The sequence below is a fragment of the Electrophorus electricus genome, chromosome 1 (genome assembly GCF_041902795.1).
Source record: "Electrophorus electricus isolate QZ-2024a chromosome 1, ASM4190279v1, whole genome shotgun sequence".
Classification (NCBI taxonomy): domain Eukaryota; kingdom Metazoa; phylum Chordata; class Actinopteri; order Gymnotiformes; family Gymnotidae; genus Electrophorus; species Electrophorus electricus.
The window spans coordinates 44,975,681-44,987,005 of NC_137497.1; the positions used below are offsets into that span (position 1 = coordinate 44,975,681).

At 47.5% G+C, this 11,325-nt stretch overlaps 1 protein-coding gene across 3 annotated transcripts in view; it reads right to left on the bottom strand.

Annotated features, from left to right (window-relative positions):
- Positions 1 to 104: 104 nt before the first annotated feature.
- The window catches only part of arfgef1 (ADP-ribosylation factor guanine nucleotide-exchange factor 1 (brefeldin A-inhibited)), a 38,074-nt gene continuing 26,853 nt past the window's right edge, over positions 105 to 11,325 (bottom strand). For 2 of the 3 annotated variants that reach the window (XM_035526299.2, XM_027030970.3), the window contains exons 17-39: positions 11,206 to 11,290; positions 10,838 to 11,003; positions 10,290 to 10,441; positions 10,042 to 10,170; positions 9,060 to 9,218; positions 8,628 to 8,772; positions 8,253 to 8,343; positions 8,109 to 8,149; positions 7,818 to 7,987; positions 7,494 to 7,645; positions 6,788 to 6,960; positions 6,394 to 6,554; positions 6,140 to 6,270; positions 5,609 to 5,738; positions 5,375 to 5,510; positions 4,892 to 5,030; positions 4,716 to 4,785; positions 4,426 to 4,531; positions 4,124 to 4,263; positions 3,625 to 3,793; positions 3,064 to 3,202; positions 2,212 to 2,329; positions 105 to 1,495 (exon numbers count right to left, since the gene is read on the bottom strand). In XM_035526299.2, coding sequence (XP_035382192.1) covers positions 1,298 to 1,495; positions 2,212 to 2,329; positions 3,064 to 3,202; positions 3,625 to 3,793; positions 4,124 to 4,263; positions 4,426 to 4,531; positions 4,716 to 4,785; positions 4,892 to 5,030; positions 5,375 to 5,510; positions 5,609 to 5,738; positions 6,140 to 6,270; positions 6,394 to 6,554; positions 6,788 to 6,960; positions 7,494 to 7,645; positions 7,818 to 7,987; positions 8,109 to 8,149; positions 8,253 to 8,343; positions 8,628 to 8,772; positions 9,060 to 9,218; positions 10,042 to 10,170; positions 10,290 to 10,441; positions 10,838 to 11,003; positions 11,206 to 11,290 — 3,100 coding nt within the window. In that variant the 3' untranslated portion in view covers positions 105 to 1,297. Of the gene's footprint in view, positions 1,496 to 2,211; positions 2,330 to 3,063; positions 3,203 to 3,624; positions 3,794 to 4,123; positions 4,264 to 4,414; positions 4,532 to 4,715; positions 4,786 to 4,891; positions 5,031 to 5,374; positions 5,511 to 5,608; positions 5,739 to 6,139; positions 6,271 to 6,393; positions 6,555 to 6,787; positions 6,961 to 7,493; positions 7,646 to 7,817; positions 7,988 to 8,108; positions 8,150 to 8,252; positions 8,344 to 8,627; positions 8,773 to 9,059; positions 9,219 to 10,041; positions 10,171 to 10,289; positions 10,442 to 10,837; positions 11,004 to 11,205; positions 11,291 to 11,325 lie in introns of those variants that run through there. The other variant, XR_014125610.1, reaches the window with a different exon arrangement.

Below are 11,325 nucleotides of genomic sequence, written 5' to 3' on the forward strand. Positions count from 1 at the left end.
TAGGGAGAAAAATATGAACTCTTAAGCATGCAGTGCTGTAAACTAAATTCAAAAACCTTTATTGACCTATGACCTGGTTAGGATGTGTGGGATGATGACCAGGATTGTACAGAGTTGTACAGATAATTTATTCCACATAGAAAACTTTACAGGGCTGTACCATTATACACATCTCCGTGGTAACCAGAAAGCTTCTGATTACTTGCACCGTTGCCATGGTGAAGCGCAGCTAGTTTCTTCATAATGTCCTATACAATACAGCCTATCTCCAAACCAAGCAGATTTAAATATATTAGCTGCGTAATTTTGTACACATACAGTGAAGCTTACATTAGAGGGTTAGATAGAACAGTGGTGCTGCTGCAGCTCACATTAGGTTGCAATCATACGTTTGTGTGTCTGCAAGTTCCAGTTCTGAAGGATCCCAGGTGTTGCCTTCATGTTTCCTTAAAAAAGCATCAGTACATATAAAATGGAATAATTTAAATTTTTATATATATATATATATATATATATATATATATATATATATATATATATATATATATATATATATAAAGTTGATATTGTATTAATTAGAAATCTCACGGGACAATCTGGGAAAAATGGCATAGTTAAATAAATTATCACAGAAGTAAAAATCTCCAGTGCATTTGAAAATAATTAAGTGCAGCAAATTCAGAGAAAACAAACAAAAAATCAGAAATAAAATCTAGTGTTATGAGATTATATTACAAAGCTGCTTTTCTGTACATCTATCTTAATCCAAAGAGCGATTCATGCTAATGTTAGCCATTAGCAGTGCAAAATTAAACAAAAAAAGAGAATCACTGAGTAACATGTATTACTCATCCTTTGATATTCATCACTTGCTTGATGTTAAAACCATTTCATCATCCTTTTGACAGGTTTAAGATTATGTAAAGACAAACACACAGTTTTGAATTATATTCCCTCTTTCCGAGAAACTCGGAGGTCAAGTAATTGAATAGTTAAGATCCTGCAGGTAATTGAGTCTTTTGTACAAGTCTATTGGTCATTTGTCCACGTGATGGAGGACGGATCCTCTTTCAGAGTTATCTCAGTGGAGACAGCAGCGGGCGTGGGAAGGGGGTCTACCAGTACTTTCAACACAATCACCTAGAAACCTTACCGATACACTCTCCTCTTCTCCAGCCTCTCTGGCGCCCCTCGCCACGGAGATAGATCAGGGACCAGTCATGTTATTAAACTTGGACGGCCGATGGAACAAGCGACATCCGAACCGCTGCCACAGAGGGGGCAGGCACCTCTGTCTCTAGGCCTCACAGGGAGCCCCAGGGTTGGACGAGCCCTCTGGACACACCCCCTGCTCAGGCTCCAGGGCGGGGGCAATCTGGAAGACCATGCCGATGCGCAGGAAGAACTTGCGCAGCACGGCTCTCAGCTCTGGGATGAGGTCGAACTGCATGAGCTCACACAGCAGGGGGTAGTAGCGTGTGGCGTGGGCCTTGAACTGGGGACACACGTACACGAGCATGAAAGCACACGCAGGCACACATGCTTGTACAATTACACTTCTGCACGCTCAGGTGTAATGACAGCAGATTTAACTGATCTTAATTTGCGTTGTCAGTCTCAAACTAGGATAGATTTGATAAAATCAAATGCACAGAAAGCCCGTAACTACGCTATGATTCTCTTTCATATTTGCGTGAGTAGGTAGTGAGGGGACTCCCTGAAAGAACTGAGCTAGACCTCAGGGAAGCAACACTTCTGTAGTGATCATTTGTTACTGTTCATAATTTGTTAAGATGAGTGTCTGATCTTGACTCAGTCATTCATCAGGAGTGCGGTTAAGATGGATTACACGCTGTCTGCTCAGTCACTCATATATCTCTGGGCTGAAGACACTTCAGAGAACTGCAGCCCTCAGAGAAAATAAACAAGCCTGGCTTCAGTATCAATGAACTGGTTTTTAAATGATCTGGTTTGTGTGTGTATCCAGCCCTGGGGTCAGGCACTGATCATCCAGCTGTTTTATTTGGGTTTTGGACCCAATTCTGTCCCACTACTGTTTAACTGATCAGTTCTACTCATTCTAGATGGAACTGTCAATGATGAACATCTTTCACTGTGGCCTGTTCTTCATGATGCACCGTTTCAATAGTGAACTACTTTACCACGGAAAATAAAATGCGTATAGAGTCTCCAGCACCCAGAGCTGCTCACCCTGTCATCACTGATCTTCAGCGCTTTGGTGAGGAAGAGGAGTAGCAGGTTGGTCCAAGCCTCACGGTGGCTCTCCGATGTCAGGGTGAGGAAATAGGCCACAGCATCACTGCACACACTAAACACAAAGGCTGCACACTGAATACACACCCCACACACACCCAGACCGCACACTGAATACACAGCACATACACAGACCACACACACCATAAACTGAACAAACTGCACACAGAATACAAACCACACCCACACACACTACTCACACGCACACTAATTACCCATCAAATCCATGGACACACACACACTCTCACATAACCAGTGCAGTAACCACACACACTAGTGGAAAGACATCCAGGGAAACTCTCCTGAGAAGCTCAGGACCCAGTAGCAGATTATGGAATATTCCATAATCTCACAATAAGGGCGTAATGTGTGTCTTTACGTCCAAGCAGAGTTTACAACACTCCTCCTCAGTGGGTTTCTTCCACCTTGACTTCAGACTCTTCACACTGGACTCACCCTGAGCCCTCAAACGTTCCCGCTAATGAGATGTAGAAACTCTGCTGTCCCTCACTGCTACTCTGGAAATCCACAGCTATAACACCAGCAGGCAAAAACCCCCACAGCCTAAAACTGCTGAATGTACACGATATTAAGTGTGTGTATCATCTCAATAAAGATTATACTCTCGTGGCTAACTATGGCTGGGAGGAAATAATCTCCACACTGTAATCTGAAGAGGCCAGAGCAGCTACATCCATCTCAGCGGGCTTCATTACATACACAGATTACGCTGCGGCGTGTGTGTGTGTGTGTGTGTGTGTGTGTGTGTGTGTGAGAGAGAGATCTTACTTGAGCAGACGTGTCTGCACCTCCTCCCAGGCATCCTGCCTTCCCGGGTCCATGTACATACGGAAGAGGATCCGCAGGCCACAGGCAAGACTGCTGGTCTCCTGTTTCAGGAGGTTGGGCTTGGACTTCCCTTTGAAACCTGACACACACACGCGCACACACACACACACACAGTGTCCATGTCAAAGCAGAGGATCTGTACACCAGACACAAATTCTTTGCAGTAGACAACCCAAGATGACCTATCAGATAAGTGTGTGTTCAGTGATCGGATATCAGATAAGTGTGTTTTCGTTGAACGGATATCAGATATGTGTGTGTTCGGTGATCGGATATCAGATAAGCGTGTGTTCGGTGATCGGATATCAGATAAGTGTTCAGTGAACAGCCCTTAGAGATACAAACTATAAAATCACAAATCAAGCAATTTTGTTGGCTCTCAGTAGGAGTTTGACATTTAGTCATGAGAAGGTGCGCTAGCAGACGTAGGGTGTGGGTGTGTGCACGTGTGTGTGTGTGTGTGTGTGGGTGTGTGCTTGCGTGCGCACGTCGGGGACGCACCAGCCCTCCAGAGGGCAGTCCTCTGCTCGTGACTGGAGTTGAAGGCCTTGGCGAAACTGTGAGACTCCAGCAGGCAGTCAAGGAGTTTGAGGAGCTGCTCAGAGGTCAGGTAGCGGTACATGCCCTGATCCTGAGTCTGCACGTGGACATCCGTGTCCAGTGTGTCCCTCTGCACCGCACGCACCAGGACACAGGAACAGACACAAACGCAGACACACACACGTAAGGGTTCGAGTTAAGGTTCAGTCTGTGGTAAAGGTGTAAGTCTTAAAAATAAGCTCACTCAGAAATGTAAAAGAACATTAAACTACAATATACGCACATGCGCGTGCACACACACCCACACGTACACGGAATCACGCGCACATTAACAGATTATCAGACACATGACCATGTGTGCACACACATACACAGGCCTGCTGAGGCAGGCAGAGACACACACACACACAGACAGACACAGAAGTGTTTTAAATTCATTCGTGTAGGTGTATTTCTGCACCTGGGCAGCAGCGAAGTTCTCAGCGTCCTCCTTCTTACTGGTTGCCGGGAAGAAGACGATGTTGTCGATAGTCTGGATCAGCTCCAGCTGGACCACACACTTAATTAGGAGAGCTGAGAACAGCCTTTGCTCCTGAACGTCTGCAGGACACACACACGCCCACACGTACACATTAACTAAAGCTTTCCCTTTTAATCAGTTGCCAGTGGACCAAATAGAAGTTTGAAAGCTTAAGTGAAAATGTGTCCCCACATTGTGTCCCCACACCCCGATACCGTGTCCCCACTCAACTCTGGACTTGCCTGATGCCACACTGTACTGACTCTGTCTCCTGTTCTCCACACTGCTCATGGACGGGTGGTCCTCCACCCGAGTCTGGATATCCAAAGACTTCTGGGATATGGAGTCCTGCCAGCGACAAATGACAATGCGATCAGCAGCAAAATAGGAACTATAAACAAATAACCTAAAAACATTCGGTAAAGTTTAACTAGGCTGACAAACAAATGTTGCCAAGAGGAACAACAAAGTGTAATCCTGTCCTAAAACGATCACAAAGAAAACACACACACTCACTCACTCGTTTGCTTACCAGCTGTCTGTCTGAGTCCAGTTGTCTCGTCTGATCGCCCTCGGCAACCGCCGGCCTCCACGTCAACAACCTGAGAGAGAGACAGGACACAGATAATCAAACCCCTGCTTCAGATGGTATTGATCCACTGCACTGACAGCTCGAGCCAGCAGGGGGCGATGCCAGGCAGGACTCACGTGTGCGGGATGGTGGTCTTGAAGATGTCTAGCATGCAGCTGCATGTCTTGTCCCAGGTCTCAGGTGCAAACTTCTCTCCATTCAGAATGACCACGTTCTCCAGACAGTTGGTGCCAGACCGAGCGAGTTGCTCATTATCTGTCAGGGGAAATGGAGAGAGAAAGAGAGAGAGAGAGAGAGAGAGAGAGAGAGAGAGAGAGAGAGAGAGAGAGAGGGGTTAGAGGAGGAGGTGAGGGTGGTTGAGGGTTGGTGAGGGTAGTTGAGGGTGGTTGAGGGCATGTAAGGGTGGTTGAGTGAGGTTGAGGGTGTGTGAGGCTGTGCTATGGGCTCTCTCTCACCTTGTGAGGGTGTGTGAGGGCGTGTGAGGCTGTGCTGTGGGCTCTCTCACACCGTGTGAGGCTGAGCTGTGGACTCTCTCACACCGTGTGAGGGTGTGTGAGGGCATGCGAGGCTGTGTGAGGCTGTGCTGTGGGCTCTCTCACCTTGCTGCACACACCAGTAGAGCTGAGAGAGGATGTTGTCTAGCAGAACTCCACTAAGAGACTCGAAGTACTGCGTGAACACGTCACAGATGGCATAAAGGGCATGGTTGCACGTCGTTGTCATCCACTCTGCCTTCTGCACAGACACACAAAGATTAAACTCAGACACACGAGCAAACCAGAGCTCAGATTGGACCAATCAGAGCTGGAGCAGACCAGTGCGGCGAGACTGACCTCTGTCTGTTGCTCGGGCAGCTTCATGTTGTCGAAGATTCTGAAGACGATACGGAACAGGTCCTGCCACCAGTGCTTCTCATAAGTGTGACCGTAGGTTTTCATCACCTCGAACATTACCGTCAGACCCCTTAGAGAGAGAGAGAGAGAGAGAGAGAGAGAGAGAGAGAGAGAGAGAGGAGAGAGAGAGAGAAGTTTAATCACCTCATCTACTTCACTGTAATCATGCAAACACAACAGGACTGCCATCGCACCAAACTCGAATCGTACATTTATGTTTCAGACTCACTGAAGACTGAAGACATGAGGAACTTCTAGAACTACCCGATGTTGTGAGACTACAGTTTATACAGACAATATCCAACAACTGAAAAGCCACAGAGAGTTTAACCGTGTTGGTAGAGATTAGAGGTTTGAGCATAGAGGTTCCCTTTTTTTGGTTAGCACAAAAGGCTGGTCTTGACCAATGAGCTAGCAGAAGTGATGTTAACCCTTGCTGGGTTGTGAACATGGATACGTCGCCGCACACACCTGGTCCTGACGTCCAGTTTGCATCTGTTGATGATACAGGACAGTTCGAACAGGATAGGGAACCACCCTCGCACCCAGACTCGGTCCTCCGGGGCAACGTTCATGTCATCACTGGTGTAGTCTTTAAACGCCTGCACGGGCCAACACACAGTGTCAGGGATTCAGACATTAAGACACATGGACTCCTGCTCCCAGTGCAGCTCTCGCTCTGTGTTGCTGTAACACCAGTCTGAAGTGTTGCACTCTTGGCTGACCTGAGGTCTGTCGGAGACGTATTTAGCGCAGTGGCGGATGAGGCGGATGGCCTCCATGCTGGTGTCGGGGAAGGAGGCATTGCAAGCAAACTCAGACAGACATTTCACTGCATCCTGGAAGGAGTCGATGGTGGCGGGGAAATGTTTCTCAAATACGTTCGCTGTGAGAGAGGAGAGAGTGACTGCCAGCGCCCCCAGGGAGTCACTATACAAAACTACAGAACACAGCCAATCTCGGCCAAAAGACTGAAAAGAAATTTATGGCCATCTCTGGTCCACCACCATGTTCTGTTTTGTCAGGATTTCCACAGACACTGTATCAATGATGGATAGCCTTGCTAAGAGCTAGCCAGAAGACTACATCCAAAATCTACATCCAAGGCAGGCGACTTACTGACGATGTGTCCGGTGGTCTGGAAGGCCAGCTCCACGATGCTCTCGTCCTGGTCGGACGCAGCCAGATGGAACACGGAGAAGATATTCTTCCAGCCGGAGCGGATGTTCCCTGCCTGGGAGTTCACCATCTGAGCAATGCAGCGCACTACCATGTCCCTGATAGTGGGTGACCTGTCGGTGTCAACAACACACACACACGCGCACACACACACACACACACACACACACACGCACACAGATATCAGTCCTACCCGCCATCATGTCTACAGGAGTTTTCTCCTACATGTAAGGAATTCCTGACTCGAGTCTCTTGTCCAGTGAGGAAAATAAAGGCTCTGTTGAACACATGAGGAGGTGGGACTAAACTCAAAACACACAAACAAGAGCAGGTGGTGAGGGGTCGTGGGGTCATGGGGTCGTGGGTGCAGGCCTGAGTCAGACTGAACTTCACTCCCACGTTATGTCAACACATAGTGAAATGTGGAACTGGGGCCCTGCGTGGCCACACACACACGCCATAATCACACCCCTCGAACATCCTGTTGACTTTTTACTGTAACAATATGGCGGGAAGAACAGGTCTGGACATCTTTAACTCCATACACATGACTCAGGATTAGAACATCACCACCAGCCAACTACGAAACCTGAGGTGTGTTATTCCTCTGAGGTGTGTGTGTGTGCGCGCGTGTGCATGTGCTTACCTGTTCTTTTTCATTATGTGCTCAAACGGCCGTAAAAAGTCCTTCTGAAATCTGAAATTAGCCAATTCTCCTTTTTCTAAAAATTTCATGGACAACTGTCTGAGGGAATCCACTGCAAAGATAGCAACATCCTCGTTGGGATTACAGCCAACCTGAGAGAGAGAGAGAGAGAGAGAGAGAGAGAGAGAGAGAGAGAGAGAGAGAGAGAGAGAGAGAGAAAATAGGGAGATAAAGAAATGACTTGTATAATCCCTCACATGACAGCACTCGTACATCTGAGACGTCTACTGTTGATGAGTCCTGCTCACGGCAGTGGTCTCTCACCTTGTTGAAGTGATCACCGATCACCTCCCAGATCCTGGACCACTGCAGGCGGATGCGGCCCATGTTGTAGTAGGAGATCTCCACAATCTTCTGCAGGCTGAACATGCGTGGGTGTGTGGGAGAGGCGAGCTCATCCATGGACACCGCACACAGCCAGCGCACAAAATCCACTGCAAACAGTGTTCCTAAGTGAGCTCTCCAAAAATGCCCCTCCAAGACAATCACAAAGCTACGCAAAGTAATAACTACATATAATTTATTGTAATTATATGATGATAAAACAACACCCACCAATAGCGTTACCGTCCAATCTAGTAGACCCTGTAAATATTCTACAAAAATGAAAACCATGACAATATTAGTGATGATATTAACCAGGGATTTGTTATTATAGTGTAAGGAAATCTGGAGATTGAGATGAGAAACGTCTCTGACCTGTCGACAGCAACCACCACGCTCTGGGAGCTGGTCTCACCGATGGACTCCTGGATACTGGCAATCTGCTTACGGTCCACATTACCTCCCACTGAGGAAACACACACACACATACACACACACACAGAATCAGCCCTGGTGTGGCAGATCCATTTTCAAGGCTGTCAAGGTGTTTTTGCACATCTGGTCCAGATGTTTGCTCTCTCTGGCAGCCAGCACACTTGTGGTAGGTGCTCAGAGCTCCTGGGAAACGAGACAAAAAACACTGGAGACTGAGGGTCCCAGCAGAGCAGTCTGGGTTTAAACGCTACGACCGGATGTGTGTTATGATGTTGGTATTGGTTCTGGTTCTGATGTTGGAGTACTGGTACTGACCGAGGCCCAGGTACTCGTCTGAGGTCTGCTCTCTGGCACTGCTGATGAAACCGTCTTTACCCCGGGCGCTACCAGAGATGTAACGGGTCTTCACACCTGTCCCGATGAGCTGGGCCAGCTCCAACTGACTAATGCACTTCAGAATCTGCAGGACACACACACACACACACACACACACACGTGCAGACACGCAGGCACATACCCCTTTGTTGGACAAGCAGGAAGTAGTGATAAAAAGCTGTGAGGTTCCTCTAAATGTCAGAAAAACTCTGGAAGCCGAGTGTGTTTATTATTTGTAGGATGCTGATGTTTAGGAGTGACAGACGTACAGTGTCACGTTAAACACAACTTCTGTGTGGGTCTGCACACGCGCGAACGTTCAGTGTGATGTCTGATGTGGTCTCGTGGTGGTGATCAGCACACACAGCTCACCTCATGCCAGGAGTTTCCCAGGTAGTTTCCGTCTGTGTGCGCCACAGTGATGAGTGTTTTAATGGTGTCGATATTCTTCTGCTTCATCTCTGTGATCCCCGAGCTGGCTGTGAGGAGGGTGAACCTCGCCAAGGCCTGAACGTATGCATCACGCTCCAACTGGAAGGAACCACAACAGGCCAACATTCAAGAACTTCCCTCCACTGGCCAAAGTGGTACAGCCTGTAAATGTCTCCTCATATTCACTGTAATAGCACAGCCTATAAATATGCCTCTCTTGTGGGCTCTCTGTGATGGTACAGCCTATAAATGTCTCCCCCTGTGCTCTCTGTGATGGTACCACCTATAAATGTCTCCCCCTGTGCTCTCTGTGATGGTACCACCTATAAATGTGTCCCCCTGTGCTCTCTGTGATGGTACAGCCTATAAATGTCTCCCCCTGTGCTCTCTGTGATGGTACCGCCTATAAATGTGTCCCCCTGTGCTCTCTGTGATGGTACAGCCTATAAATGTTTCCCCCTGTGCTCTGTGATGGTACAGCCTGCATGCATTTTACATCATTTAGCAGACACTCTTATCTAGAGCGACTTACAAAGTGCTTTGTCATTTCCTCATAGAATACATGCTAGTACAGTACAGTAGGTCAGAGTCCAACATACCAATGAACTAGAATACTGTAGAATACAGGGATCACTGCTGATGACTAGAAGTTTGAAATACCAAACAATCAATCAATCAATACTAGTGTTCAATAGCTCAACATTAGTACAAAATTTCCAATCTTTCATGTTAATAACATTAAAACTGGACCGCTAACTAGATCAGACTGCTAACTAGAGCCTTAACTGGCAATTAGAGCCGATGTGGAAATTAATGACACGGATTTTAATCCCAGGTGGCATTAAAAGTGCACGCACGAACAGCAGCTGAACGTGTCATCAGACCCGGGAAGAACCAGCGGCGGGTTTCCGGCTTTGCGCACCTGGATGGTGAAGATGCAGGCAATGCGGATAGCACAGCGAATGCCCTCCAGGCACAGAGATGCCACCTCGGGGTCGTCACAGTCCTGCAAGCCCACGCTGAAGGCAGCCAGGAAGGGCGTCCACGCCAACTGTGGACAACAGACCATGGGGGAGAGGTTTGAGGCCCCGCCCCTTCCTTTGACCCCACCCCTCCAAAGCCCCTCCCTCAGTAGTAGTACTGTAGTAGTGTGTGTGAGTGTGTCTGTACCTTAAACATGGGCCTCACGTGCTCCAGGTGTGTGGCGCTGGTGAAGGGTGCCTGTACGTGACTCACAGCCTCCATCAGGGCCTTGGCGGTCTTGGCCATCTGCTCCATCTCCACATTGTAGAGCAACCGCCTCTGTTTCTCACTGGCCACGCCTGTCCCAGCATCAGCGGCAGAGCACACACATTGCTCAGCCCACATCACCCTCACCCACCAACCACTGATCCCAGAACAGCCCTTACTTTCCTTTGCCGTCTCGCCGCACTTCAGTACATCAGCGATGAGGAATCAGTTTACTACTAAGCAGTTTTGCTGAGTCATTTTACCATTTCTGCTGACGTACTGGTATCATGTATTATGCAAGTGTGTTTGATAACATTAATGTAGCACTATAACTGATTAAAATTAATAAAACCAAACAGGACTGGACTAGCCTGAAACCATGCTGTTTACTAAACAAGATCCTGATATTGATGACATGGGAGGAGTTTCTGGTTATTTCTGTGAACAGCCGGGCGACAGCTAAGACAGACCCCCCTGGCACGACTCACTTTGCTTGCTTGATTTGAGGGTCAGTTCCTTTGTCTCCTTCATGGAGATCTTCTTGCCAGCGATTTCGTCGTAAATGGCTGACAGGTACTCCTCTGGCAGGTCCTTACTGTCATTAATCCCACGATTCATCTTTATATATTGTTCTTTGGTCATTTTATTCTTTACCTGTTTGAATCGGAAACGAAACAATAAAATCTCTCACTAGTTCTACTCATGCAGTTGGGCAGGTTCATGTTTTCTTGGACAAATGTTTCTCTCTACTCAGAAGATATTAACTTTTTTTTTTTGCACAGCCACGGGAAAAACAAAAATGTGTGTGAAATGGAAGGAGGTTGCAGCTGAGAAGTAGCAGCGTGAACACACTCGCCTGCGGACTGTGGAGGTCTGTGGTCAGCATGATGATGGAGTAAGCGAGAACATAAGCAGTGTCTGCACTCGCGAACAACGTTTGCCTACATAGAAAAACACGCAGATAAGACAGAAACAC